This window comes from Trachurus japonicus, chromosome 21 (genome assembly GCF_045865225.1).
Source record: "Trachurus japonicus isolate A0001 chromosome 21, Traja_1.0".
Classification (NCBI taxonomy): Eukaryota; Metazoa; Chordata; class Actinopteri; order Carangiformes; family Carangidae; genus Trachurus; species Trachurus japonicus.
In genome coordinates, this window is record NC_140927.1 from 37,058,037 (window position 1) to 37,084,564 (window position 26,528).

General features: G+C 44.6%; 1 protein-coding gene across 1 annotated transcript in view; it reads right to left on the reverse strand.

Annotated features, from left to right (window-relative positions):
• LOC146965760 (zinc finger E-box-binding homeobox 2-like) overlaps nucleotides 1-26,528 on the reverse strand; it is a 74,979-nt gene that overhangs the window by 25,912 nt on the left and 22,539 nt on the right. The window contains exons 2-3 of the mRNA XM_085765303.1: nucleotides 2,751-3,059; nucleotides 908-961 (exon numbers count right to left, since the gene is read on the reverse strand). Coding sequence (XP_085621429.1) covers nucleotides 908-961; nucleotides 2,751-3,059 — 363 coding nt within the window. The remainder of the gene's footprint in view (nucleotides 1-907; nucleotides 962-2,750; nucleotides 3,060-26,528) is intronic.

Sequence of the window (26,528 nt, forward strand, 5' to 3'; positions counted from 1 at the left end):
GCTCCATCAAAACACAAAAAGCCACTGAGTGCAATGTAAAAATGCCGGGTGATGCCCCTAAATTACCCAGGATGCATCAGTCATTCTCATTGGCATAAAAATGCCGCTCTGGTCTATAGCATTTAGCATCTAGCATTTAGCATCTAGCATTCAGCCTGCGACTGAACCCAACGCAGCGCGACGCATCGACCACGTGTCACATGATCGTTACACAGATCATTCTGATTGATCCGTCTGTACATCATCTAACTGAGGTGTCTCCTCCTCGCCACCAGGGGGCGCTACGGTCGATACCGACCACTTCCTGTTCACTTTTCTGTCACCGTGTACAAAAAATGGAAAATAAATAATTTAAATAAAATTAATTAATAAATAAATAAGTTAGAGTTCAGTTTCCGACCAGACGCTGCTGCTGCTGCTCCGGGCGGAAACACAAACTGGGTCGGCCACGGGCCTTTATTTATTTATTTATTTACATAAAACCCATCTTGTCGCTGGTTGCACTGAGATAAAAACTCTCCATCGGCCCCAAGGACACGTTTTTATTTTCTTTGGTCGGTTTTCACTACACTTTGTGTCGTCTCTCCTGTTGTGGAGCATGAACACATGAACACAATAAGTTATTGTGTTCATGTGTTAATGTGTTATTGACAATAGGTTATAATAAGTGGTTATAGGTTATATTGTGTTTTTAATCCTTTTGAACACTTGTCTAATGTTGTTCAATAAAGTTTTCAATCAATCAATCAACCAACACATGAACACGTTAACCCTCTATTGTCCAGTTGAAACTCTGATATCAGACTAACTTCGACTCGTTTACAGGATTGAGGCCAGAACTAGTTTCAACTGTCACGTAAACGTATTGATTACCAGGTATTGATTACCAGGTATTGATTGATCTCACCTGTGGTGTCTTCAGGACCCAGAGGCTCCAACGACTCGTCCTTCCTGCCGCCGTCTGTCCAACAGAGACACACAGACACGTTTATTACACGTTCATTACATGTTTATTACCCCGTCATCATAATGAGTGAAGCTACAACTGAGCTCCTTTGTGTTTGATCCTCATGTGACTCCACAACACAGTCACAAGTATCATAAGCTTCATTCAGCCTCAAAGGAGGAGGAGGGGGAGGGGAGCTCTGCCTCCTCCAACATCCCATAACCCAGAGGGACGAATACATTACTATGAAACGCTCTGATGTGTGTGTGTGTGTGTGTGTGTGTGTGTGTGTTGCGCCTGGTGAGATGAATGTGAATCTATAAACACACAGATCAATTCACTGTATCGTCATTAAAGGACAATTTCAGGCAAATTCAACTCGGGGCTGTATGTTCCTAACATTTTAGGTCTAACAGAAGGAATCTGAAGGTTTTCAGTTTAATTAATGTCTCCTGTTTTGCGGTAGTTGTGTCTGTCCCCGCGTCGCCACGGCAGCCATGAATGGGAGCAGATTGAACACTGCAAAAACTCAAAATCTTACCAAGAATATTTGTCTTATTTCTTGTCAAAATGTCTCATTTCTAGTCAAAACTAATCTCTTTCCACTTAAAATAAGACTCATCACCTAAAAATTAACTTGTTTTTAGATCATTTTCACTTGTTTCAAACTAATTTTCACTTGAAATAAGTAGAAAAATCTGCAAGTGAAAGCAAGTTTTTTGTGCTTGTAATAAGAAAAAAAATAATTGCTCCACTATCCGATGATTTCAAGTGAAAATCTGCTTGAAAGAAGTAAAAAGTGTCTAAAAACAAGCTACTTTTAATGTGATGAGTCTTATTTTAAGTAGAATGAGATTTGTTTTGACTAGAAATAAGACAAATATTCTTGGTAAGATTTTGAGTTTTTGCAGTAAAGTTCTGCTGCTTAGGCTGTTTCCATCCCTCAAAGCCACAGACAGCGTCAGATGGAGACTCAAACATGCAGCCAGAAGTTTATTTACTTCAACCAAGTCCAGAGTTGATATTCCTGTGTTTCTGACACAAACGGGAGCTTCCCACTGCACCTGAACACACCGAGCGTCAACTTGGGTCTCCACTCCGCCAGACTTTGAATTAGATCTAGTTTTACAAACATGTCGGCTTGCTTGAAGTAAATAAATACAGACACAACTACCGCAAAACAGGAGCAATTAAACTGAAAACCTTCAGATTCCTTCTTTTAGACCTAAAATGTTAGGAACATACAGCCTGAGTTGAATTTGCACGGAATTGTCCTTTAACAGTATTGTATACGCTCTGTCTTCTCATCTCATGGTGACCTGATTTCTGATTGGTTGAACTGACACTAATCATTATATACAGTCATTTCAGTCTCAGTGTTGACCATTGTGGCCTTATTATGGTTGTTTGGTTTTGTTACAATAACTGTGGTTTGTCCTTTGTTTGTTCTATTGTCTTTGTCTTTTTGTTTGTTTGTTTTGTTTGTTTATTTGTCTGTTTGTTTTTCTATATTGTTGAGAACATGTTTGTCTGATGAATCTATGTTTGGACCCCCTCGAAAACGGGATGGTAGGCCTACATCTCAAGGGGTTTTATCCAAATAAACAAATTTTCAACATGAGTTTCTAGTTCTAGTGAAATGGACGCTCTGTCCTCTGTCTTCGTCTTCACTCCTCAAGATGGACGACGTCGTCTTTCACTTCCTCTCTGACACACACAGACACACACACACACACACACACAGACACACACACACAGAGACACACACACACAGTGGTTTCCTGTGATGCGTTCAGGGACTCACCGCTGCCGTTCATGTGAGTGTCGTCTGCCAGTCTCCAGCCGTGGACTCGGTCCTGGTCGTGGTCCTGGTCGTGGTCCCGGTAGGACAGCAGGGCGTGGCCGACCCGGGGGGACGTCTCCAGGGGGGGGACACCTGCTGGACTGTCTCCCCCCTCCCCCCCCTCCTCCTCTTCCTCCTCCTCCTCCTCTTCCTCCTCCCCCCTCCCTCCTCCTCCTCCTCCCCCTCCCCCCGCTCCGTCCTCAGAGAGCAGCGTCCGGTCGTCGTCCTCGCTCTCAGACCCGGGTTCAACCACGGCATCGTAGTCCAGCGCTGCAACACAACACAACACAAAGCTTCAGTTATTCAGTCATATCTGCTGGAACTGTCTCTATATTCTCATAGTCGGACATTAAATTTCAGACAGACACATGATCATCTTTCACTGAGCTCTGATATGGAGGAGCTGTAACCACATTAAGTTAACTGTGTGCTGGTGTTTGTGTGTATCTCTTTAATCACATGAAGCTACCTGTATGTTGGTGTGTGTGGCTCCAGGTGGATTGTTTATAAACATGTTAATGAGCACCAGGTGGATTGTTTATTAAGTTAACGAGCTCTGGCCTGAGAATCAGACGTTACCACGGCAACTTGAGGTGGTTACCACGGCGATAGGGGCCCCCCAGGCTGAGACAGACAGAAACGTGGAGAAAAAGAGCCATTTTCTGCCTCTGCACTGGTCTCACATTTAGGCTTAGCATGACAAAACGGTAACTCCTATCAGAACAAAACACAGATCAACGTTGCTCTAAGGACTTACTGAAAAATGTGGTACGATTTGGTGTTTCTACAGTAAATATTTTGGCGACGCTGGCAGTTTTAAAACATCGGTCCGTTCTGCTTCTCTCAGAAAATATTTGTATTGGAGTCAATGAGGAGCAGAGACAGACGTGGCCGCACTCAGAGGCTTATTCTGTAAATTCTGTAAGTCTCTCTGATATTTTGAGCACATGGTGAGAGACAGAACAAGTTTGTCTACAAATTAGGAAAAAATCATGTGTGTAGAGTGTAAATTGTGTCCAGGAGGAGCGTGGAAAGAGAAAAGTTTCAGACGATTTCAGACAACTTCTCCCACTCTAACCGATGATGTCACGCACTCTGACACGAACATTCCGTGCAATACACACCCATTATAAACTCATAATTTCTCCAAAAATGATCATGGTCATTGATCAGGGATTGATCAAAAACTATATGACCTATCAAAACGTGGAGTAATACGACAATACACAAGACTTGTGTCTACTGTTTAAAGTTTAAATGGAGTCTCTAGGTGAAAGTATGCCTGAGCAGAAGACGTTTGTTAAACTCCAATGATTGGTCTTTTTCGCTCTTTTTTTTTCGCCCGTCCCATTGACTTACATGCAAAATTTTGTGCAGTTTTTCGTAAAATTCGTAAACTGTTGAGAAAAGTTAACACAATAACAGTAGTAGTCTACTTGCCAACAATGAGTACCCGGAAATGTTGAGTACCCCAAAGTTTTATGTTAGAAATAGATAGTATGGGTCCCCAGTATTCAGAAACTGCCGGATGCTAACTTATATATATTGGGCAATTAGCATAATTGACATAATTAGCATAAATTAGCATCATTGCCTATATGGGCAATATTTCAACAAAATTGACTTGGCTGATCTGGGCAATATTGAAGTGGTTTTAGGGGTTATTGATGATGCTGAATCCATTTCTGACATTTTCAAAATTCAAAATGGCTGTCTAAACCGGAAGTGACCATTGGAAATCCATCAAAATCGGCCCACTGGTGGTTAAAATCTGGTCACTTCCGGTTTAGACAGCCATTTTGAATTTTGAAAATGTCAGAAATGGATTCAGCATCATCAATAACCCCTAAAACCACTCCAATATTGCCCAGATCAGCCAAGTCAATTTTGTTGAAATATTGCCCATATAGGCAATTAAGCTAATTTATGCTAATTATGTCAATTATGCTAATTGCCCAATATATATAAGTTAGCATCCGGCAGTTTCTGAATACTGGGGACCCATACTATCTATTTCTAACATTTCCGGGTTCACAATGGGGCCCTATGGGCTGGCAAGTAGCCTGTAGTGCCCGTGGCCCTAATAACTACAGCGTTTCCATCAATTAACGAGACTGTGGCGCCGTTTAGGTCCGCCACCAGAACCAGAACTAGGACCAGAGCCAGAACCAGACCAGTCCCCCCCCCCCCCCCCCCCCCCCACTTGGTGGCGATGAGGCGTTCAGGTTCCCAGGGAGAGCCCCCCCCCCCACTCCCTCAGGAACATGGAGATTAGAGTTACTATAATCTGATCTTTGTCTCGTCGCCGCGACAACTGCACAACAGGTGCAAATTAAAAAGGGGGGTTGGGGGGGGCAAAACCTGCTGACCTGGAGGGGGGGAGGGGGGGGTTCAGACAGGGGGAACCCTCTGATCGGGAACCCCCCCACACACACACACACACATACACACACACAGACCCCCCCCCCCCCCCCCACTGAGCTGCAGAGTGAGACGTTCAGGCGTCTTGTGTGGTCCAAGGTGTGGAGGGAAATAATGTGACTTAACCCCCCCTCTACCCCCCCCTCATCCCCCCTCCCTCACCCCACGCCTAAACCTCTACTCTATTGTGCCTTTTGCCTTTTGGCTGCAGGAATGTGACCAGAACGGGGGGGGGGGGGTAGATATAGGCAAGGCATCTTTATTTCTATAGCAGCGCATTTCATACCAAGGCAACTCAATGTGCTTTACATAAAGACAAAACTTAAAAAAAGAAGCATAAAACAGAATAAAAACAAACAAAACACTAAAAACAGAGTTAAAAACAGAGCAAATAAAAGTCAAAGAAAATAAAATAGATAAAGTTTTATGTTCTCAGCTATAAGCACGTGAAAAGAGAAATGTTTTTAACCACGACATGGACCAATCAGCTGGCAGCGTCTGAACAGCCAATAAGCAAGCAGCCAGGACACGGATCAATACAACCACAACACGCCTGTGTGTGTGTGTGTGTGTGTGTGTGTGTGTGTGTGTGTGTGTGTGTGTGTGTGTGTGTGTGTGTGTGACCTCAGAAACAAAAGCCATTCAGTGTCTGGAGGTCACATGACCAGGGACAGATGTCGCCAGGGGCAACGCAGCCTCTCAACACTGCATGGCCACCATCTTTATGAACTTATGAACACATGAACACATGAACACATGAACTATTAAAGGAAAGAAACAGCCCCACTGGGGTGTATTGTTGTCTGGCCTTATTGGCACCATAGACTTTATACAGTAAATCAATGTTGGATTGATGAGAATTAAACATATTTCCACAACTAGGATTTCTTAGGACTTTTAGTATGTTGTTCTGGACACCTTCACACTGCAAAAACTCTAAATCTTTCCAAGAATATTTGTCATATTTCTTGTCAAAATGTCTCATTTCTAGTCAAAACTAAGCTCTTTCCACTTTAAATAAGACTCATCACCTAATAATTAACTTGTTTTTAGATCATTTTCACTTGTTTCAAACTAATTTTCACTTGAAATAAGTAGAAAAATCTGCCAGTGAAAGCAAGTTTTTTTGTGCTTGTAATAAGAAAGAAAAACTTGCTCCACTATCAGATTTTTCTACTTATTTCAAGTGAAAATCTGCTTGAAAGAAGTAAAAAGTGTCTAAAAACAAGCTGCTTTTAATGTGATGTTTCTTATTTTAAGTAGAATGAGATCAGTTTTGACTAGAAATGAGACAAATATTCTTGGTAAGGTGTTGAGTTTTTGCAGTGCATAGAAATGATGGATGGTGAAAAACATTCTGTTACAATTAGTTCTGTTTTGGGTCCAAACTGAGCTGGATTGCCTGGACTATACTGTAACATTATCTGGTGCAACACCGATCAGCCATCTCCAGAAACTAGAAATCCTCCAGAAACAGATGATCCGTTCATCTCCTGGACAGAAGCTGGTTCACCTATTAGTCATTCTGTCCTTCCACTCAGAGAATTCAGTTACTTCCATAACACTGTGCAACATCTGAACCTCAGACTGAAACAACCCATGCCAGTCTTCGTTCTCCAACACGCCCACAACACCAGACATACACACCTCATATAGGCAGAAAACGTAAACTAGTAGGAACCAGGATGGTGGTTTCCCTCATCATCAAACTCATCAAATACACAATCCAACAACTCCACAACGCTCTGGTGGACAAGTTGTGAGCTGCACATTCACCACGCTATGAGATAATAACACAACGTTACCACACAGAGTTGTTTTAGAGGGAAATACAGAGACTGTTGATGAAAAACTGTCCCTGAAGGCAACACGCATCAGCGGTTTTACATGTATTTCCCTATATTTCCAACACGCATCAGCGGTTTTACATGTATTTCCCTATATGTGTAACATATATGTAACATATATGTAACACTGAGCTGAGTGTCTGAGAGCAGGTGCAGACAGGAAACACACACACACACACACACACACACACACACACACACACACACACACACAGCAACAACACAACACACGTGCACCAGTGGACCCACACACACACAGGCAGCAGCAGCAGCAGCAGCAGCAGCTTCCCTCTGTGTGGAGGGTTTCTACGGTAACCAGCTGACTGGGTTTCTACGGTAACAACAACAACTCTTTCCTTTCTTTACAGATACAGTAGAAACTGTACAACAACAGTTACACAACAGCTGTTCTACTGTCAACACAACAACATGGAAACAGACTGCATCCTGGTGAAGTGAAGGAGGAATGTGTTTGTTCTAGATCTGGACCTTGTTCACATCTCACTGAACTGGGTTTCCATCCAAGTCGTATCAAATTTAAAAGCGGATTTTGTGAAAATGCACAAAAAGCAAATGTGAATTCATGACCGTTTCCATTCATTAGTGTTTTGCGATTAGGAGGAGTGGAGCGCCGTGAGATTACGTCATAAGAGAGCGTGAATGTATCCATGACGGACTATAGACGCACCTGAGTAGGCTATAAGCCGCACCAGCTAAATGTTAAAAGAAAATACATTTATTAACCGCACTTGAATATAAGCGTCAGGTTTTCATGTTGTAACATGAGATATTTACACAGAAAGACAGTAGAACTGTGACAGTCTGTTCTGCACTGCAAAAACTCAAAATCTTTCCAAGAATATTTGTCTTATTTCTTGTAAAAATGTCTAATTTCTAGCCAAAACTAATCTCTTTCCACTTAAAATCAGACTCATCACATAAAAAGCAGCTTGTTTTTAGACACTTTTTACTTCTTTCAAGCAGATTTTTACTTAAAATAAGTAGAAAAATCTGATAGTGGAGCAAGTTTTTCTTTCTTATTACAAGCACAAAAAACTTGCTTTCACTGGCAGATTTTTCTACTTATTTCAAGTGAAAATTAGTTTGAAACAACCTAACTAAAAACAAGTAGATTTTTAGGTGATGAGTCTTATTTAAGTGGAAAGAGTTTAGTTTTGACTAGAAATGAGACATTTTGACAAGAAATAAGACAAATATTCTTGGAAAGATTTTGAGTTTTTGCAGTGTGGTTACACTCCTCTCCTCCATGTGCATCTGTTTACATCGAAGCCGGTGAAACATCAATAACTGGAGCGGTGGATAACGTTACATAACATATACGATGTTACGGCGTGTGATTGTGTCGTCTTAACCGTCATAAACAAAACATTACAGGTTACGGAGCGTTTGTGTCACGGTGCAGAGACGAGAGCTGGGAGACCGGGGCGTCGTTCTCCATTCGTTTGGGAACGTCGCCGCCGGGTGAAGGACTTTTGGGAAGTCGTCGTCCAGCAGCTTCACCCACAAACTCTGGCTCAACTCGCAAAACCTGTTTCCATAACAAAAAGTCGTATTTTTCTTTAATCGATACGCTGACAAACCCCCCCCCCAAAGAGTAAAAACTTTTATGCGCATTTACTGCCTTTTTTCGAATTGCCGGTGTTCCCATCCAAGTATTTATTCACAATTTTTGAAAATGCAAATAAAAAAAGGTGGATGGAAACGCATGACCCGTCCATCGCCGTGACGACCAGAACTCTTCAGCTGGTTCCAGTAGGTAACACAACCTGCTGCATAGACACACACAGAGCTAAACTTCTCCTCAAGTCTACACAACTTTAAACTCTTTCTCTGCTTCGCACACGTTTTAATTCAACATGTCACTGAGGGCCGGTGTGTAGCTCAGCTGGTAGAGCACCGCCCCATGTGTTAAGGCTATAGTCCTCACTGCAGGCGACTGCGGTTCGAATCCCGCGCCGAGCGGCCCTGTCCTGCATGCCCCCCCCCCCCCCCCCCCCCCCTCTCTGCCTCCCATTTCCTGTCACACTCTGAACTGTTCTGTCCATTAAAGTCCATGAAGCTTCATTCAGGTGAGACAGTCAGTACGTTCACATGCAGAGCTTCATCCAGCTCGGCTCAAAATCAGATTTTGGCGTCAAGTCAGACTTCTGTCCTTGTCTCAATTTACCTGCAACTGAGAAAATGTAATAACTGACGGGTCCATCGCCCCCTCATGGTGTCACCCGTTGTTTCAGCAGGTTAATACGCCTCCTGTCCTGTTGACTTTTCTATCACCTCCTAAAAAACTGAATATAAACAACTTAGTAAGATTATAATAATACATTCTCAACTGCAGTTCCCGACCAGACGCACCAGTCTGGGCCGGTTTCATGCTGAGAATAGGATACGGGCTTTTTTATAAAACCCACTGGCTGGTCGCGCTGTGTGAAATGCATTGAATCGGCGCTGATGTTGGGTTTTTTTCTTTACTTTGCCGGGTTCGGGCGGCTTCTCTGCTCCACTTGGTGCCGTCTCTACTGTTGTGGAGCAGCGCTCATTGTCCAGTTCTACTCCGACTAAGGTGTTTACATGACGGAGAAAATCTAATTCCAATCACATTATCTGGGTGTCTTAATCGGAGTTCTCAACTCCGATTTCAGTCGGACTAAGGTGTTTACCTGCACTTCAGTTGTCCAGTTCTAGTCGGATTAAGGCAATAATTCGGTTTTTTCAAGTGTCATGTAAACGTACTGAGTTTCCAGATGTCGCACACACATCAGCTGTTCCTCCACACTGATGACATCACACTGACCCCCCCCCCCCACATGTCGGATCATGAATTTTTTCTCCTTGTTGTATTTTTTGATTAGCAACAACAACAAAAAAAAGAGATAAAGGACGAACTGGCGAAACTGACGAATAAAGGTTTGTTTTGAAAATTAAAAAAAAATCTCTCTCTCCTCGTTTCTTCGTTCAATTCAATTCAATTCAATTCAAACAGCTTTATTGACATGAACAGAAACGTGTTGTTGCCAAAGCATTTTACTAAATTATATATATATATAATATATATAAAATAACATATTATAATATCACAATTCATATTCAGTACGGTGCAATTTTAAACAATCCATGTCCATGTATTTACAGATGTTAGAGTGAGGTTCTTCTCTCCCTCCTCTCTCCTCTCTCCTCTCTCTCTGCAGATCACCTGAGTGAGCAGCTGTGTGTGTGTGTGTGTGTGTGTGTGTGTGTGTGTGTGTGTGTGTGTGTGTGTGTGTGTGTGTGTGTGTGTGTGTGGTGGTGAGATGAGGAGGAGGATGTCGCTGCCTGGTGGCTCAGAGCTGCACTGCCTCAGGTAACAGACCAACAGACACCTGAACCTGTCATCAGTCATCAATACTACACCATCTACAGCCCCCTTCGTCAAGACGTTCACTGGAGGCAAAACAACTGACCCAGCGTCTGTTTGGACAGGCATCTACTGTGCATTTTGAACAAATGTTCTGCTCAGAAAACATGGAAAATATATAACAGGTTCTGTTTAAAGAGTAAGAATGGAAGTAAAGAGTCTGATCCAGAGCAGCATTCATTTACAAGCACTGATTAAACTTCTTGTAAATAAACGTGTAACTACTCCGCCCACAGACTGTAACTTATAGCCCCCGGCTCTCTCCTTGTGTCAGTCCGAGGTCTCAACGGCCCGGACCGAACAACACGACCGGACGCACTGGGTTCAGCTTGAAAACATTTAATAGCTCGGATCGATTTTTTATTTTTGCCGCGGTCCGTCCGGTCTAGAGTTAATGCTCGTGACGTGAGTCCGCGGCTGCATCAGGTCCAGGCTTCAACACCTGCAGATCGGACCAGGTTGGGTCTTTGAGAACGGTAGCAGGACTGAAGCAGCTTAGAAAGGGCTCAAACAGGCGATCAGGGGCTTTCAGAGGTTTAACTTACTACATTTACAAGAACTACTGTAACTGTAGCAGAAAATAGAGATAGACCCGGCCCAGCGTCTGTTTGAGACTCAGCTTTTATTCGAGAATTTACGGTAGCTACATATGACGGTCTGGAGTCAACTGTTTAAAATAACACTCAGGGTCTCTGAGGGGGGGTGACGGTGTACTAACATCTTCACTAAAATATCACTTTTCCTCCTCCATTCTTGAAAAAACAGTCCATTAAAACATGCTAACCAGCGTTTACAAGCTACAGCGTTTCAGATGTTTAGCCTCCAGCTAAGCCCCGCCCCCCCGGATGTTTACAATCTGTGAAGGAGTCTATAGGAACGATACAATACCATCAACACTATACCATCAATACTATACCATCAATACAATACCATCGATACAATACCATCGATACAATACCATCAATACAATACCATCAACACTATACCATCAATACAATACCATCAATACAATACCATCAATACAATACCATCGATACAATACCATCGATACAATACCATCGATACTATACCATCAATACAATACCATCAATACTATACCATCAATACAATACCATCGATACAATACCATCGATACAATACCATCGATACTATACCATCAATACAATACCATCAATACAATACCATCGATACAATACCATCGATACAATACCATCGATACTATACCATCAATACAATACCATCAATACTATACCATCGATACAATACCATCGATACAATACCATCGATACAATACCATCGATACAATACCATCGATACTATACCATCAATACAATACCATCAATACTATACCATCGATACAATACCATCGATACAATACCATCGATACAATACCATCGATACTATACCGTCAATACTATACCATCAACACAATACCCAGATAAACCGGTGCCTTATAGCAAAAACCTTTTGGCATCATTTTGGCCCAAATCTGGCTGGTCATTTTGGCAAGATTATGGCCAGGCTTCTGGGCCCTGAATGGCCCAAAAGAGGCAAGCCAAAGACAAACCAAAAGGAGGCCAAAACTCACCCAAAACTAATTGTGGCCTTCCAAAATGCAGCCATAGCTGCCCCAAAAGAGCCCCAGATCCCCCAAATCCAGCCAAAAAGTAGCCAAAACTGACCCAAAGATAGCCCAAAAAGTAGCCAAAACCGACCCAAAGATAGACCAAAAAGTAGCCAAAACTGACCCAGAGAGAGGCCAAAACTCACCCAAAACTAATTGTGGCCTTCCAAAATACAGCCATAACTGTCCCAAAAGCCCCAAATCCTGCCATCCAAAGCTGATCCAAAATCCATAATGCTAAATGATTGCTCCCCTTAATAAACTTTAAATTAACTTTAAATGTACCTTGCTATGTGTCTGTGTGTATTGGAAAAAACAAACAATAGGAAGATTAATATTATTTCATTATCTTTTTATTTTTGAATTTACTGTTGACTGACTCCAGGCTGGCAGGTTGCAGGTCCCCAGCCCGGTGAAACCATCACTGGTCTGTGCTATATACCGGTACCAATACCAATACCGGTATCGGGTATCGGTATCGGTTCGATACCGGGCATAAGTAGCCTACTTGTAGTCTTACTCATAAAATTGCCACCGATACCACGACATGGATCATACCACTTTACTGCAGCAGCAGTTCACAGCACTTTACTGCAGGGGGCGCCACGGCAACGAGGAGTCACGGCAGCAGAGTGGAAACACTTTCAGGTGAATGAGACAAAAACGAAGCAGAAAGTCCAACAACATCTACCGCTAAACACAGCAGCAGCCTCAAGATTAAGACGAGAAAACTCTGAAACTTTCTTCATCTTCTTCAACAGTGTGATAAACAGTGTGTGTGTGTGTCTGTGTGTGTGTGTGTGTGTGTGTGTGTGTGTCTGTGTGTGTGTGTGTGTGTGTGTGTGTGTGTGTCTCTGTGTGTGTGTGTTATCAGTGTGTCCATACAGGAAGCCTGTAGACTTGTTCCTCTTTGAACAGTTGAGTCACAGTCAAACTTTAATCAGGTTGAAACACCTTGAGTTCAGCAGGTCGGTTACAGACGGAGCGTTAACACACACACACACACACACACACACTACACACACACACACACACACACACACACACACACACATCACACCACACACTGACAGTATGTCCAGTTTGACGCTCAGGCTAAATCGACTGATCAATACAGGAATTAATTAATCGATGACCGATAATTAACCTTCAGCTCAGGGAATAAAGAGTTAGAACAGAGTGAACATGATGATGACGATGAAGAGTCACTGTAACATGAACCGTTTCTCTCTGCATGGACCAGTACAGAAGAAGTTTACAGCTCGATGGCTTCGTCATTGACAGATGCACAAATGTTCCACGATGTTTTGTGCTTTACATCCGTCACAGAACTAACATAGACAATATTAAATGTTTCAATGTGTGAAAAGAAGAAGATGGAGCTGGTCTATTGAGCTGCAGACATCAACATACAGGACACTTAACTTTAACCCAGTGTGTGTGTGTGTGTGTGTGTGTGTGTGTGTGTGTGTGTAATTGTGCTACATTTGAAATTCTTGGATATCACCACCATTGCTATAAGCAGGAAGTAACTGTGTGTGGAAGAAAAGTAAAGTAAACCATAGTGGCATGCAATGCAAAGCGATGCACTGCTATGAATTCTTATATTCTTCTATGTTAATGAATGGACCTTGCAACTGGCCTCCTTTAATGATCTACCGTAGATGACCAAATAATCGCCCGTGTGCAAATACGCGCCTGTGCTCTAACAGCCGCCGGGGTCCGAGCTCATTTGGCAGGATAAACGCCGGTTCAATTAAACGCCCGGGCGATTAAGTGTTTACCATAGTCTTGCACAGAAAACAAAAGTTTTTTTTAACAGCGCTTCACCGGCTCTCACCTCTTCTGTCAGTCAGCCCCTCCTCTCTCTCTCTCTCTCGCATGCAGGCTGACACACACACAGACACACAAACACAGGCGCGCTAGACTGAGGGATATAGGGATATAGATAAATGCGCTAATGTACAGTGTTGAAATTACCGCGATCGACCCCCCCTTCCGCTATCATTCATAACACTGCTCTGATCAGCTCCCTGTGTCGCCGTTACACAGACAAACTGTCTTTGTATTTATTGTCTGATGTCAATAAAGATACGTCGGGGAAAAAAGTAGTTTTGTTCCAGTGTTGCTATGGTGACCTCCTTCTTCTTTGCATGATGGTCTGGTGCTGCTCATTGCAAAAATAAATTGTAGCCTGTTGCAAATACGCGCCTGGTTCTTATAAACACCTGGGGTCCAAGTCCATTTAGCATATTAAACGCCCGGGCTAATAAATGGTCGTCTACGGTATGTGAACTTGTACACAGCGGGAGCGTACCTATGTTCCCTGGGTCCCCATGTTCCCCGTTTTCCCCAAAAAGGGTCCTATGTTCCCCGTTTTCCCCAAAAAGGGTCCTATGTTCCCCGTTTTCCCCCAAAAAGGGTCCTATGTTCCCCGGTTGCAATACATACTGGGGAATATAGGACCCTTTTTTCAAAAAAAGAGTCCTATGTTCCCCGCTGTTGCTGGTCGATGGACTCTCTCTCTCTATCTGGCCTGTCTAGCCTCTATCTGGTCTTTTTTACTAAACTTAACCAACTCCTTTCTTCATTGCCTAAACCCAACCAATGGGACAGTTAGCCTACACTTCTCACTCAAAGTCACAACTCAACTTCTCACTCAAAAGTAGGCAAAAATCTGCCAAGTCACCCACAACTCCACTTCCAGGTATGGGTACAAAAAACTGCATGTTCCCCGGGTCCTTTTGAAGAAAAGCGGGAAACATAGGACCCTTTTTTTGGAAAAGGGTCCTATGTTCCCCTGTCCCATACAAAGTGGGGAACATAGGACCCGGGGAACATAGGGATGGCCCCGTACACAACATCACTGACCACATTTTACCACTGTTGGCCAGGTATCCTTCTTGCCTTTCGCTGCTGCTGTATGTCATTACAGTACGATTGGTGTTGTGTCGTTGTCATGTGCTTGTAGGCTACTGTGATGTTGTCATGTGGTTGTTGTATGTTACCATGTGTTGTTTTGTGATGTGATGTGGTCCTGTCCTGTTTGGCGAAACAGTCTACCTGCACTTCTGCCCACAATGAATTTCCCTCTGGGACAATAAAGTATATCTGATCTTATCTTTACACAACATTACTGACCACAGTTTACCACTGTTGGCCAGGTATTTCTTAGCTAGCCTATTGCATGATGAAAGGATTGTCTGTCTGTTCTGATGATACAAGTCAGCCGTCCTGACGTGTGTGTTTCTCTTCTCTAACTAACACACATTCTACATCTCCACATCTCCACATGCAGGCTTCCTTCAGCTGCAGGGGAAACAGTAGGACAGACACAGGCACAACAGCAGCTCCACGGACCGAACTGACTGCTTCTCCCACGAAAAAAGACAAGCGCGTCGCACCGACTGTGAACGACAAACTTCATAGAATCTGTACAGAAAGTAAACACTGGGAGAGGAAAGAGCGTTTCTGGTGGACGGACATAATGTCTTGACTCAGCCCAGGACCCTGTAAGGTGAATACGGCCCAGGATGATGCAGGTTTCAGTCAAGTTTTTTTTTATCATTTCACCGTTTCGTCCAGACAGAAACAACGTTTTGGGTCCCAGAGCGGGAAAATCTGAAAACCGCTAACCCCTAACCCAGCGTTTCTGTCTGGACGCCCAAAACAGATGTTTAGTGAAACAATGATGTCATCCCCCATCGCTCTAACCTGTAACTCTGACCACACGTCTATACGTTACAGTCTACGGACGTAACAACAACAACAGCGGACTACCGTCGCTCTGAATCTCTCCCGTTAAAGCAGCAGTAAGCGATCCGGTGGTTTTGTCTAACTTCTTGTCAGCAGATGGAGTTAGCAGCCCCCGCCCTCGTCATGGATCTATTGGTCCTCGTCCCTACGTCACCACATTCAGGCGCATCCCTTGGCTGCACACACAGAGAGGACTGCCCCTTTATGCCGTTCTCTCTCCTCATTGGATAAAGGTTGTAGGATACAAGGAAAGTTTTCTCCTGGGCTCAGAGCAGAGCAGAGTGACTGACAGACCCGTGTTTCAGACCAAACACTCTATAGAAGTGATTGCTGTCGGAAGATACAACTATTTAAGACTTAGATTAACACAAATATATCACTTACTTCTGCTTTAACTCATCGTCATCGCCCGGTGGACGTACTGCAGCGTTTAGAGTCGTGCATGTTCAGTGGATCAGAGTGGACGCAGTTATTTCTTGAAACGATGACGTGTTTATTGAAACTTCTTTTTTAAACGAACAGGGAAAAGATCGTTTTGGGTGAAGCGGGGTTTCCGTGGGGACGAGGCCGCAGCACAGCGTGTCGGTTGAAGCCCCGCCCCCTCACCTGGGCCTCATCTGATTAGAGCAACTGGAGAGAGAAAAGACGGCTGCTGCTCTCTGATAAGACCTGACACACCAACACGACAACGGTCTACACCAAGGAAGAGGTGTGAACACCTTTTTAACTTCTAGTGTTTCAAAACAATCAGTCAGGCATGAAGCTGTGTGTGTGTGTGTGTGTGTGTGTGTGTGTGTGTGTGTGTGTGTGTGTGTGTGTGTGTGTGTGTGTGCATGTTGAACTAGTGCTGTATGAATAAGTGAGTGAGCAGGAAGGTGCAGTAATGAAAGAGTAAAGATTCTGGTTTGAAGTGTGGATCTTGTTCTACATGCGTTTTGAAGCCGTCAGACTCGTCTCTGTGTAACATTCAATTAATCATCACGCTGAAGGTGGGGGGTAAAGGGGGGGGTTAAGAGAAGGAGTGAAGTCTTCGACAGTGAATAATGGATCCAGTTGTTCAGAGCTGAGTGTGAATCATTGAGGACGAGTCTTTACAGAAGCAGCAGACGAAGACGAAGACGAGGTCCTAAAGATCTTCATCTGCAGCAGCAAAACTTTTCCTCCAATAGCTGAGGACTGAACTTCCTGTTTCCTCCTCCGCTGGACCAGGATTCACACGGACACCTCCTCCTCCATCCTAGCCTCGTAAACCAGCCTCTCGCGGAAAAGCATTTCATTTCATTTCATTTCTCAGAGAGTCTGGCCTCATTCCCCCTAGAGGGCTGCACGGGCCTGGAAATTAAGCCCGTACCCGGCCCGAGCCCGAGACTCTCAAACCCGACCCGAACCGAGCCCGAATTAATAAATTAAAAACCAGGCCCGACCCGACCCGTTACCCGAAGTGTTATTATGCCAAATGCACGTTATTTTCAATGACTTTTAACAGCGCGACGCTCGTCAAGCGGCTCGGAAGTCAGACGACTTGGTAGAGAGAGAGAGAGAGATAGATAGATAGAGAGAGGGGGAGAGAGGTGAGGTGGACACGTCCGTGTGTGTGTGTGTGTGTGTGTGTGTGTGTGTGTGTGTGTGTGTGTGTGTGTGTGTGTGTGTGCCAGAGCAACCTCACTCATACATGACAGGAACCAGCAGAGAAGGACCGAGAGACGTGCCCAGCAACACCAGAGGGCAGCTGCATCCAACCTGCATCTGGGCTCCCCTGCCTAGACTGCGGACGGACGAACGACCAAGACCAGCTGTCCGCGTGCAGCCCGACCCGACCCGGGCCCGAATTAATTAATTAAAAACCAGGCCCGGCCCGGCCCGATACCCGTTGGGCCTCGGGTTACCCGCGGGCTCGGGTCGGGTAGCCATGCTCTAATTCCCCCTCTAAGCGTTTGGGGGGGGCGGGAGCTGGGCGGGAGTAGTAGCGTTGACAGACAACCCCATTCAGCCAATCAGCAAGTTGGTGTAGTGACGGGACTTTGCACCAGTCGGTCCCTGATTGGCCAACGTGCTGTGTCAATCACAGCGGCGACGCTGATTGGCTCTTAGGCCTTCTGAGGGTTTCGGGCCAACGCTACAACGGGGATGAGGCCAGACTCTCCTGAGAAATGAAGTGAATTGAAATGAAATGAAATGCATTTAGAGAGGCTGGTTTACGAGGCTACATCCATTCATGAACTCGGCCTAACAATGTCCTAAATATCTGCTCTGGCCCCACACCTGAAACCTGTGTGGAATAACCACAACACAACCACAACACAACCACAACACAACCACAACACAACCACAACACAACCAGACCCGTCAACATTGGGATTTGAAAATAAGGGAACTTATCGGCGACCCCTCCGCGGCCAGTCCCACCACTCATGACCCCTTACGTTTTTTAGAAAAGTATAGCCTACAAGACCCTAAAATTCCCCCTTGTCAACCACTTCCAGACTACACGACGGTTTCCACAGCTCCGACTTCCTGAAGTTAGTTGGCCATTTTTAATTTCTTGTCCTTTGTGATTGGATGAAGTGATTAACCAGGTGTGACAATGTTCAGCTGCAATCTGTCCAGATCAATGAATATGAAATTGCATGAGATTGTCTTTTACTAATGGAACAAAACACACACCACACATGCACGCACGCACGCACGCACACACACACACACACACACACACACACACACACACACACACACACACACACACACACACACACACACACACAGGTATTGCCTCAGACTGGTCTCTGACCTGTTCCTGGAACAGTTGCAGTAGTGAAACTGCTGACAGAGCTTCTTCAGCTGGTCACAAGACCCGGTCCAGAGCTACAGCATCATCAGTTTCACACACACACACACACACACACACACACACACACACACACACACACACACACAGACACACACAGAGAGAGTTGAGGGGAAGCTGCCTCTTACTTCTTGACGGTGACATAGATGACCTGAGGCCGAAGCCCCGCCCCCACAGTCTGAAGCCCCGCCCCCGGTCTGAGCGGCTGAGCTGGTTGGTCGTTGACGAACCTGAGTCTACGTCACCGTGTTCAAACAGGCGACGCCCAGCAACACACACACAATACCATAATAATAGGCTAATAATACCATAGAGACTAGACCGGACTAAGGCTGGTCCACACAATACCATAATACCATAGAGACTAGACCGGACTAAGACTGGTCCACACAATACCATAATACCATAGAGACTAGACTGGACTAAGACTGGTCCACACAATACCATAATACCATAGAGACTAGACTGGACTAAGACTGGTCCACACAATACCATAATACCATAGAGACTAGACTGGACTAAGACTGGTCCACACAATACCATAATACCATAGAGACTAGACTAAGACTGATCCACACAATACCATAATACCATAGAGACTAGACTAGACTAAGACTGGTCCACACAATACCATAATACCATAGAGACTAGACTGGACTAAGACTGGTCCACACAATACCATAATACCATAGAGACTAGACCGGACTAAGACTGGTCCACACAATACCATAATACCATAGAGACTAGACTGGACTAAGACTGGTCCACACAATACCATAATACCATAGAGACTAGACTGGACTAAGACTGGTCCACACAATACCATAATACCATAGAGACTAGACTGGACTAAGACTGGTCCACACAATACCATAATACCATAGAGACTAGACTAAGACTGATCCACACAATACCATAATACCATAGAGACTAGACTAGACTAAGACTGGTCCACACAATACCATAATACCATAGAGACTAGACTAAGACTGGTCCACACAATACCATAATACCATAGAGACTAGACTAGACTAAGACTGGTCCACACAATACCATAATACCATAGAGACTAGACTGGACTAAGACTGATCCACACAATACCATAATACCATAGAGACTAGACTAGACTAAGACTGGTCCACACAATACCATAATACCATAGAGACTAGACTAGACTAAGACTGATCCACACAATACCATAATACCATAGAGACTAGACTAGACTAAGACTGGTCCACACAATACCATAATACCATAGAGACTAGACTAGACTAAGACTGGTCCACACAATACCATAATACCATAGAGACTAGACTAGACTAAGACTGGTCCACACAATACCATAATACCATAGAGACTAGACTAATGGCGCATTTCCACTAGCACGGTTCGGCTCGGTACGGCTCGGCACGGCACGGCTCGGCTCGGTTTGGTTGTGTTTCCATTACAACTGAGTATCACTAGTGCCGCCGTGACGTCATTTACACGGCGCCGAGCAACGCTCTAAACTCTGTAAATATATAACTTTAGCAACATTTGAAACATTTTCAGGCGAGAAAGTAGTCGTTTAGATCCCCAACGTGTTGAAAATCTGACAAAATACCAGCTGTTTACAATTTTGTTTCAACGAAGTCGGCGTTACTAAAGCTAGCCGTAGTGAGCAACGCACTTCCGGTTATTTTCACAAAATAAAATACCCGTTGCCTTTTATCATAAGGAAAGCCATTACGATAGAATTGGTGCTTTTACTTTGAAAACAGGAAGTGAACCTACCCTCGCTGTAGCTAGCTTTAAACCGCCGTTTTGACTGCTCTCGTCCCGTTAACGGCATTTAACCATTCAATATGCCTTACCGGAGAGTCTTGCCAGCTCTGAGATCGGCCTGGTTCATTGTAAAACATTTATTTATTGATGTAATGTGGTGTTTTCTGTGCGTACAGAACCCAAGGCAGTGCTGCTCTTCTGTCTAACCACAAACAAACTTCTGCTACAGCCACAATTGTTAGATTTCATCAATGAGACCAACATTTAAGAGTTTAACCAGCCGGTGGTAAACCTCTAAAAGCCACCGGGGAAGTTAATTAGCGGTCTGTTCTCCTCGGGGTGACGGTGGTAGGCTGGCCGGCGGAGCACGTCAGGAGCCGGGCTGCTGCCTCTGTGATGTCGCGGTCGCTGCTCGGACCTGGAGCTTCACTTCTCCGAAAAACATCGGGGCAAACTTCTAAACAGCCGTCGTTTGGATAAACTAACCGCACATGGGGATCTAAACAGTTACTTTCTCGCATGAAAAAATATTAAAACTTAATAAAGTCACGTAATAACAGAGCCAGTCTAAATATTAGAAATTCTCTGGTAATAACAGGCTTCAGCAGGAACATTTCTGTTGTCGGTCGTCGCTTCCAGTGACGACACTCATCGGCCAATCAGTGGAAGGCAGTCGGCTGACGTCACGTTTTAGTAACGCTTCGGCTCGCTTGGAACCAGGGCTGAGGTGATACCAAAAATGTACCCGGTTGCAGGTACTGCGTGCTAGTGGAAACACGCAATAGCGCGCCGAGCCGTGCCGTACCGAGCCGAACCGTGCTAGTGGAAATGCGCCATAAGACTGATCCACACAATACCATAATACCATAGAGACTAGACTAAGACTGATCCACACAATACCATAATACCATAGAGACTAGACTAAGACTGGTCCACACAATACCATAATACCACAGAGACTAGACTAAGACTGATCCACACAATACCATAATACCATAGAGACTAGACTAAGACTGGTCCACACAATACCATAATACCATAGAGACTAGACTAAGACTGATCCACACAATACCATAATACCATAGAGACTAGACTAAGACTGGTCCACACAATACCATAATACCACAGAGACTAGACTAAGACTGATCCACACAATACCATAATACCATAGAGACTAGACTGGACTAAGACTGATCCACACAATACCATAATGCCATAGAGACTAGACTAAGGTGGCGTTGTAGTTGTGCTGCTCCTGGGTCAGTCGGCCTGTATCAGAACAAGGCTTCACCAGCCAAGGTCGCAGTGGGTGGGCAGGGTCTCTGATTATGTAGCGTCCTACATCACGTCCAGCAATGTTGACAGTGGAGTGCTGTTGGAAGAACTGTCCGTCATTCACAATCTCCCAGAAAGCGGACTGTGTGAGCGCTGCCAGGGAAGCCTACACACACACGTCCCGGAACAGACCGAGCCATCAACAACACCCTGTAAGACGACGGAGTGCCATCCCTTTCTGTTGGGATAGTCGCGGGGATGTGGCTGCCGTCTATTGCTCCAACACATTGAGGTGCCCCCCACCTGTTGTCAAAAAATCTTTCGTCTAGACGACGGCAGATGTAGGTGAAAGACTCCCACGACACTCTAAAGTTCCTAATGAACATGTCATTGTTCAATACAAGAGGGACATTACAGACGAGCAGCATGGAGGTATCTGGATGTTTTTTGGTGTGTCTTTTTGGACGAAGAAAAGTGAGCTCCGTTCTCAACCGTCATATGGACATGCAGTGCTGCACGGAGCCCCGCTGTAACTCAGAGAAGCCACGGAGGACTCTGAAACTTCTCCCAGCCCTTAGTCCACATGAGGGGGAGGAGATAATGAGGGAAATTTCAATTTTGAGTGAACTATCTCTTTAAAAGGTCCATTAAAATGATGTTTTCTTCCCATGCTTTGTTAGATACGGTGTAGGCTAACAGTTAGCCAGGCTAACGTTAGCTACGTCTGCATAACCGTCATAACGTTAAACATATAAATTTAGTTTTTACATACCATTCGCCAATACGTGACCGTCTTCTACGTCTTATCGTTATCAGTTGGTGCATGTTTGTTTGTTGGATGCGAGCAAACAGCTGCAGTAGCAACACAAACGCGCCATCTTGTTTTTTTTATCTGGCCGTTGCTGTGTTTACTTCCTGTGTGACGCAGAATGACGTCCTCCCACTTTGGTTCCACTTAAACCGGTGTGAAAGCTGTAAAGTAAACACAGCAACGGCTCTTTCCGAAACAGCAAACTACCGTACTACTTTATTAAGTTTTAATATGTTTCCATGTGAGAAAGTAACTGTTTAGATCCCAAATATACGGCCAGTTTATCTAAACGACGACTGTTTAGAAGTTTGCTCCGATGTTTTTCAGAGAAGTGAAGCTCTGCAGCGACCGGGACATCACAGAGACAGCAGCCGGTCTGCAGAGCTGCTCGGCCGGCCAACCTCCGTCCTCATCCCGGGGGAGAAAACCATCGCTAATTAACTTACCCACAGGTTTTTAGAGGTTTACCACCGGCTGGTTCCATTATTTCTAGGAGATAAATGTTGGTCTCAGTGATGAAATCTAACAGCTGTATCAGTAGCATTAGTTAGTGTGAATGTAAAGTGAAGCTTCCTGTGTGTATTGGACAGAAGAGCAGCGCTGCCTCGGGGCTCTGGAGCCTACGGACACAAACCACCACATTTACATCAAGAAATACATGTTTTACTATCAACACATCAGTCTGCAGTAAGTTTCATTTTACTAAGCTACTGTATATAACATGGTTACGGTTTCCTGCTCGTCCTAAGTGACACGCCCACTGATGACGTCACGGTTCGCAAGGAAAAACCAACTGTTTTTTGGTTCGGCTGTGAACCGACTTTTCAGGTTGCGAACCAATTGTCACTGTATGTGTATCTGTGTGTGTTACTGTGTGTGTCTGTGTGTTACTGTGTGTTACTGTGTGTGTCTGTGTGTTAATGTGTGTTACTGTGTGTATCTGTGTGTGTGTCTGTGTGTGTGTCTGTGTGTGTCTGTGTGTTACTGTGTGTTACTGTGTGTATCTGTGTGTGTGTCTGTGTGTGTAGGGGTGTGAGGTCTAAAGCAGGATGGTGGCAGCATGAGTCAGGAATGAACAACGACCAGCTTCTTTTTTTAGTCCATCTGTGAGACATCTCACACACACACACACACACACACACACACACACACACAGGGACCCCTCCCTGTAGAAACCTGGTAGGAATGTAACCACAGGGTTAGGCTGCCAGTGTGTGTGTGTGTGTGTGTGTGTGTGTCTGTGTCTGTGTGTAGGTTCACAGAGTTCTGATCTGATCCAGGATCTGTGTGTTCGTTTTAATCAGCCCTTCAAAATAAAAGCCCTCGACTCTCCATCTCTCAGACGGTCTCTACTGTCTGCTACTGTTCAGATTATCAGAAACCTCTGTTTGATGAACTGATCATTTGATTGATTGATTGATTGATTGATTGATTGATTGATTGATTGATTGATTGATTGATTGATTGATTGATCGATCCACAGTCTGAGTCTCTGCTGCTCCAGACGGTGTCTCCACGGTGACTCCAGATGTCCAGACGTCTCCACGGTGACAACGTTAAAGAAGTGGGAAGTGTGAGAGAAGAAAAGGAAATAAAGAGTGTGAGGGCATAACAGGAAGGTGTGTGTTTTTCTCAGAAATGAAGAAGAAGCGGTGTGTGTGTGTGTGTGTGTGTGTGTGTGTGGAGGTCAAACCCGTGAAACACCGAGTCAGCAGGTCTGAGCAGAGGAAGTGAAGGACACTTCACTGTCACCACAGAAAAGAGGAAATGTGAGTGTTCATCAGGCTTGGCTCTCACCTGCAGCAGCAGGAGGAGGAGGAGGAGGAGGAGGAGGAGGAGGAGAAGACATACGCCCACTTCCAATTCTAATTTTCATTCCTAACCCTATCCCTGAATCTTAAAAGGATAGTTCAACATTTAGTCAAATTGGCCCATCACCATAATCCCTATAGTCATAGCAGTAGGTTTGTTACCTTTAATTGTCGGTGCAAGCTATTTTTAGAACGGCGGAGCAGAGCCGTGAGCTGCTCAGAGCTACGCTACGGAGGCTCATTATGGGATTTCTTGGTTTCCCTCATCAAACTCATCAAATACACAATCCAACAACTCCACAACGCTCTGGTGGACAAGTTGTGAGCTGCACATTCACCACGCTATGAGATAATAATAGAACGTTACCACACAGAGTTGTTGTAGAGGGAAATTCATGTAAAACTACTGATGCACGTTGCCTTCAGGGACAGTTTTTCATCAACAGTCTCTGTATTTCCCTCTAAAACAACTCTGTGTGGTAACGTTGTGTTATTATCTCATAGCGTGGTGAATGTGCAGCTCACAACTTGTCCACCAGAGCGTTGTGGAGTTGTTGGATTGTTTATTTGATGAGTTTGATGAGGGAAACCAAGAAATCCCATAATGAGCCTCCGTAGCGTAGCTCTGAGCAGCTCACGGCTCTGCTCCGCCGTTCTAAAAATAGCTTGCACCGACAATTAAAGGTAACGAACCTACTGCTATGACTATAGGGATTATGGCAATGGGCCAATTTGTCAAAATGTTGAACTATCCCTTTAACCCTTGAAACGGAGCTACAGGGGGTAGAGGTTGAAAGTCAACCGCTACGAATTGGGACGCCACTTCAACAGTGACATACGTCATCAGTCTCTGCTGCTTTCACATAAGCAGACCTGACGAGCTTTTGCCACAGATCCTGTATTCAAAACCACGTTAACTTAATGAAATAAAATAAAATGAAACTTAACGCAGACTGATGTGTTGATTGTAAAACATGTATTTGTTGATGTAAATGTGGTGGTTTGTGTCCGTAGGCTCCAGAGCCCCGAGGCAGCGCTGCTCTTCTGTCCAATACACACAGGAAGCTTCACTTTACATTCAGACTAACTAATGCTACTGATACAGCTGTTAGATTTATATCACTGAGACCAACATTTATCTCCTAGAAATAATGTAACCAGCCGGTGGTAAACCTCTAAAAACCTGTGGGTAAGTTAATTAGTGATGGTTTTCTCCCCCGGGATGACGGCGGAGGTTGGCCGGCCGAGCAGCTCTCTGGACGGGTGGTGTCTCTGTGACGAGCCGTTGATCTGCTCCACAGGTGGAGCTTCACTTCTCCCAAAAACATGGGAGCAAACGTCTAAACAGCCTCATGTGGATAAACCGACCTCTACGATCTAAACAGCTACTTTCTCACATGAAAACATATTAAAACTTAACAAAATGACGTAATAACAGCGCTACAGCCAGAAATAAAACAGCTGCCGGTTGTCGCGAGGTGCATTCTGGGAAACTTGTCATACCCCTCGGTAGACTTGTAGTCAAGATCGCCTGAACCGAGACCAAGACACTACCAAGACCAGAGAGTACCAAGACCAAGACCAAGACCAAGACCAAGACCAGAGAGTATGAAGACCAAGACCAAGACCAGAGAGTATCAAGACCAAGACCAAGACCAAGACCAAGACCAAGACCAGAGAGTATCAAGACCAAGACCAAGACCAAGACCAGAGAGTATCAAGACCAAGACCAAGACCAGAGAGTATCAAGACCAAGACAAGACCAAGACCAAGACCAAGACCAGAGAGTATCAAGACCAAGACCAAGACCAAGACCAAGACCAAGACCAGAGAGTATCAAGACCAAGACCAAGACCAAGACCAAGACCAAGACCAAGACCAAGACCAAGACCAGAGAGTATCAAGACCAAGACCAAGACCAAGACCAGAGAGTATCAAGACCAAGACCAAGACCAGAGAGTATCAAGACCAAGACCAAGACCAAGACCAAGACCAAGACAAGACCAAGACCAGAGAGTATCAAGACCAAGACTAAGACCAAGACAAGACCAAGACCAGAGAGTATCAAGACCAAGACCAAGACCAAGACCAGAGAGTATGAAGACCAAGACCAAGACCAGAGAGTATCAAGACCAAGACCAAGACCAAGACCAAGACAAGACCAAGACCAGAG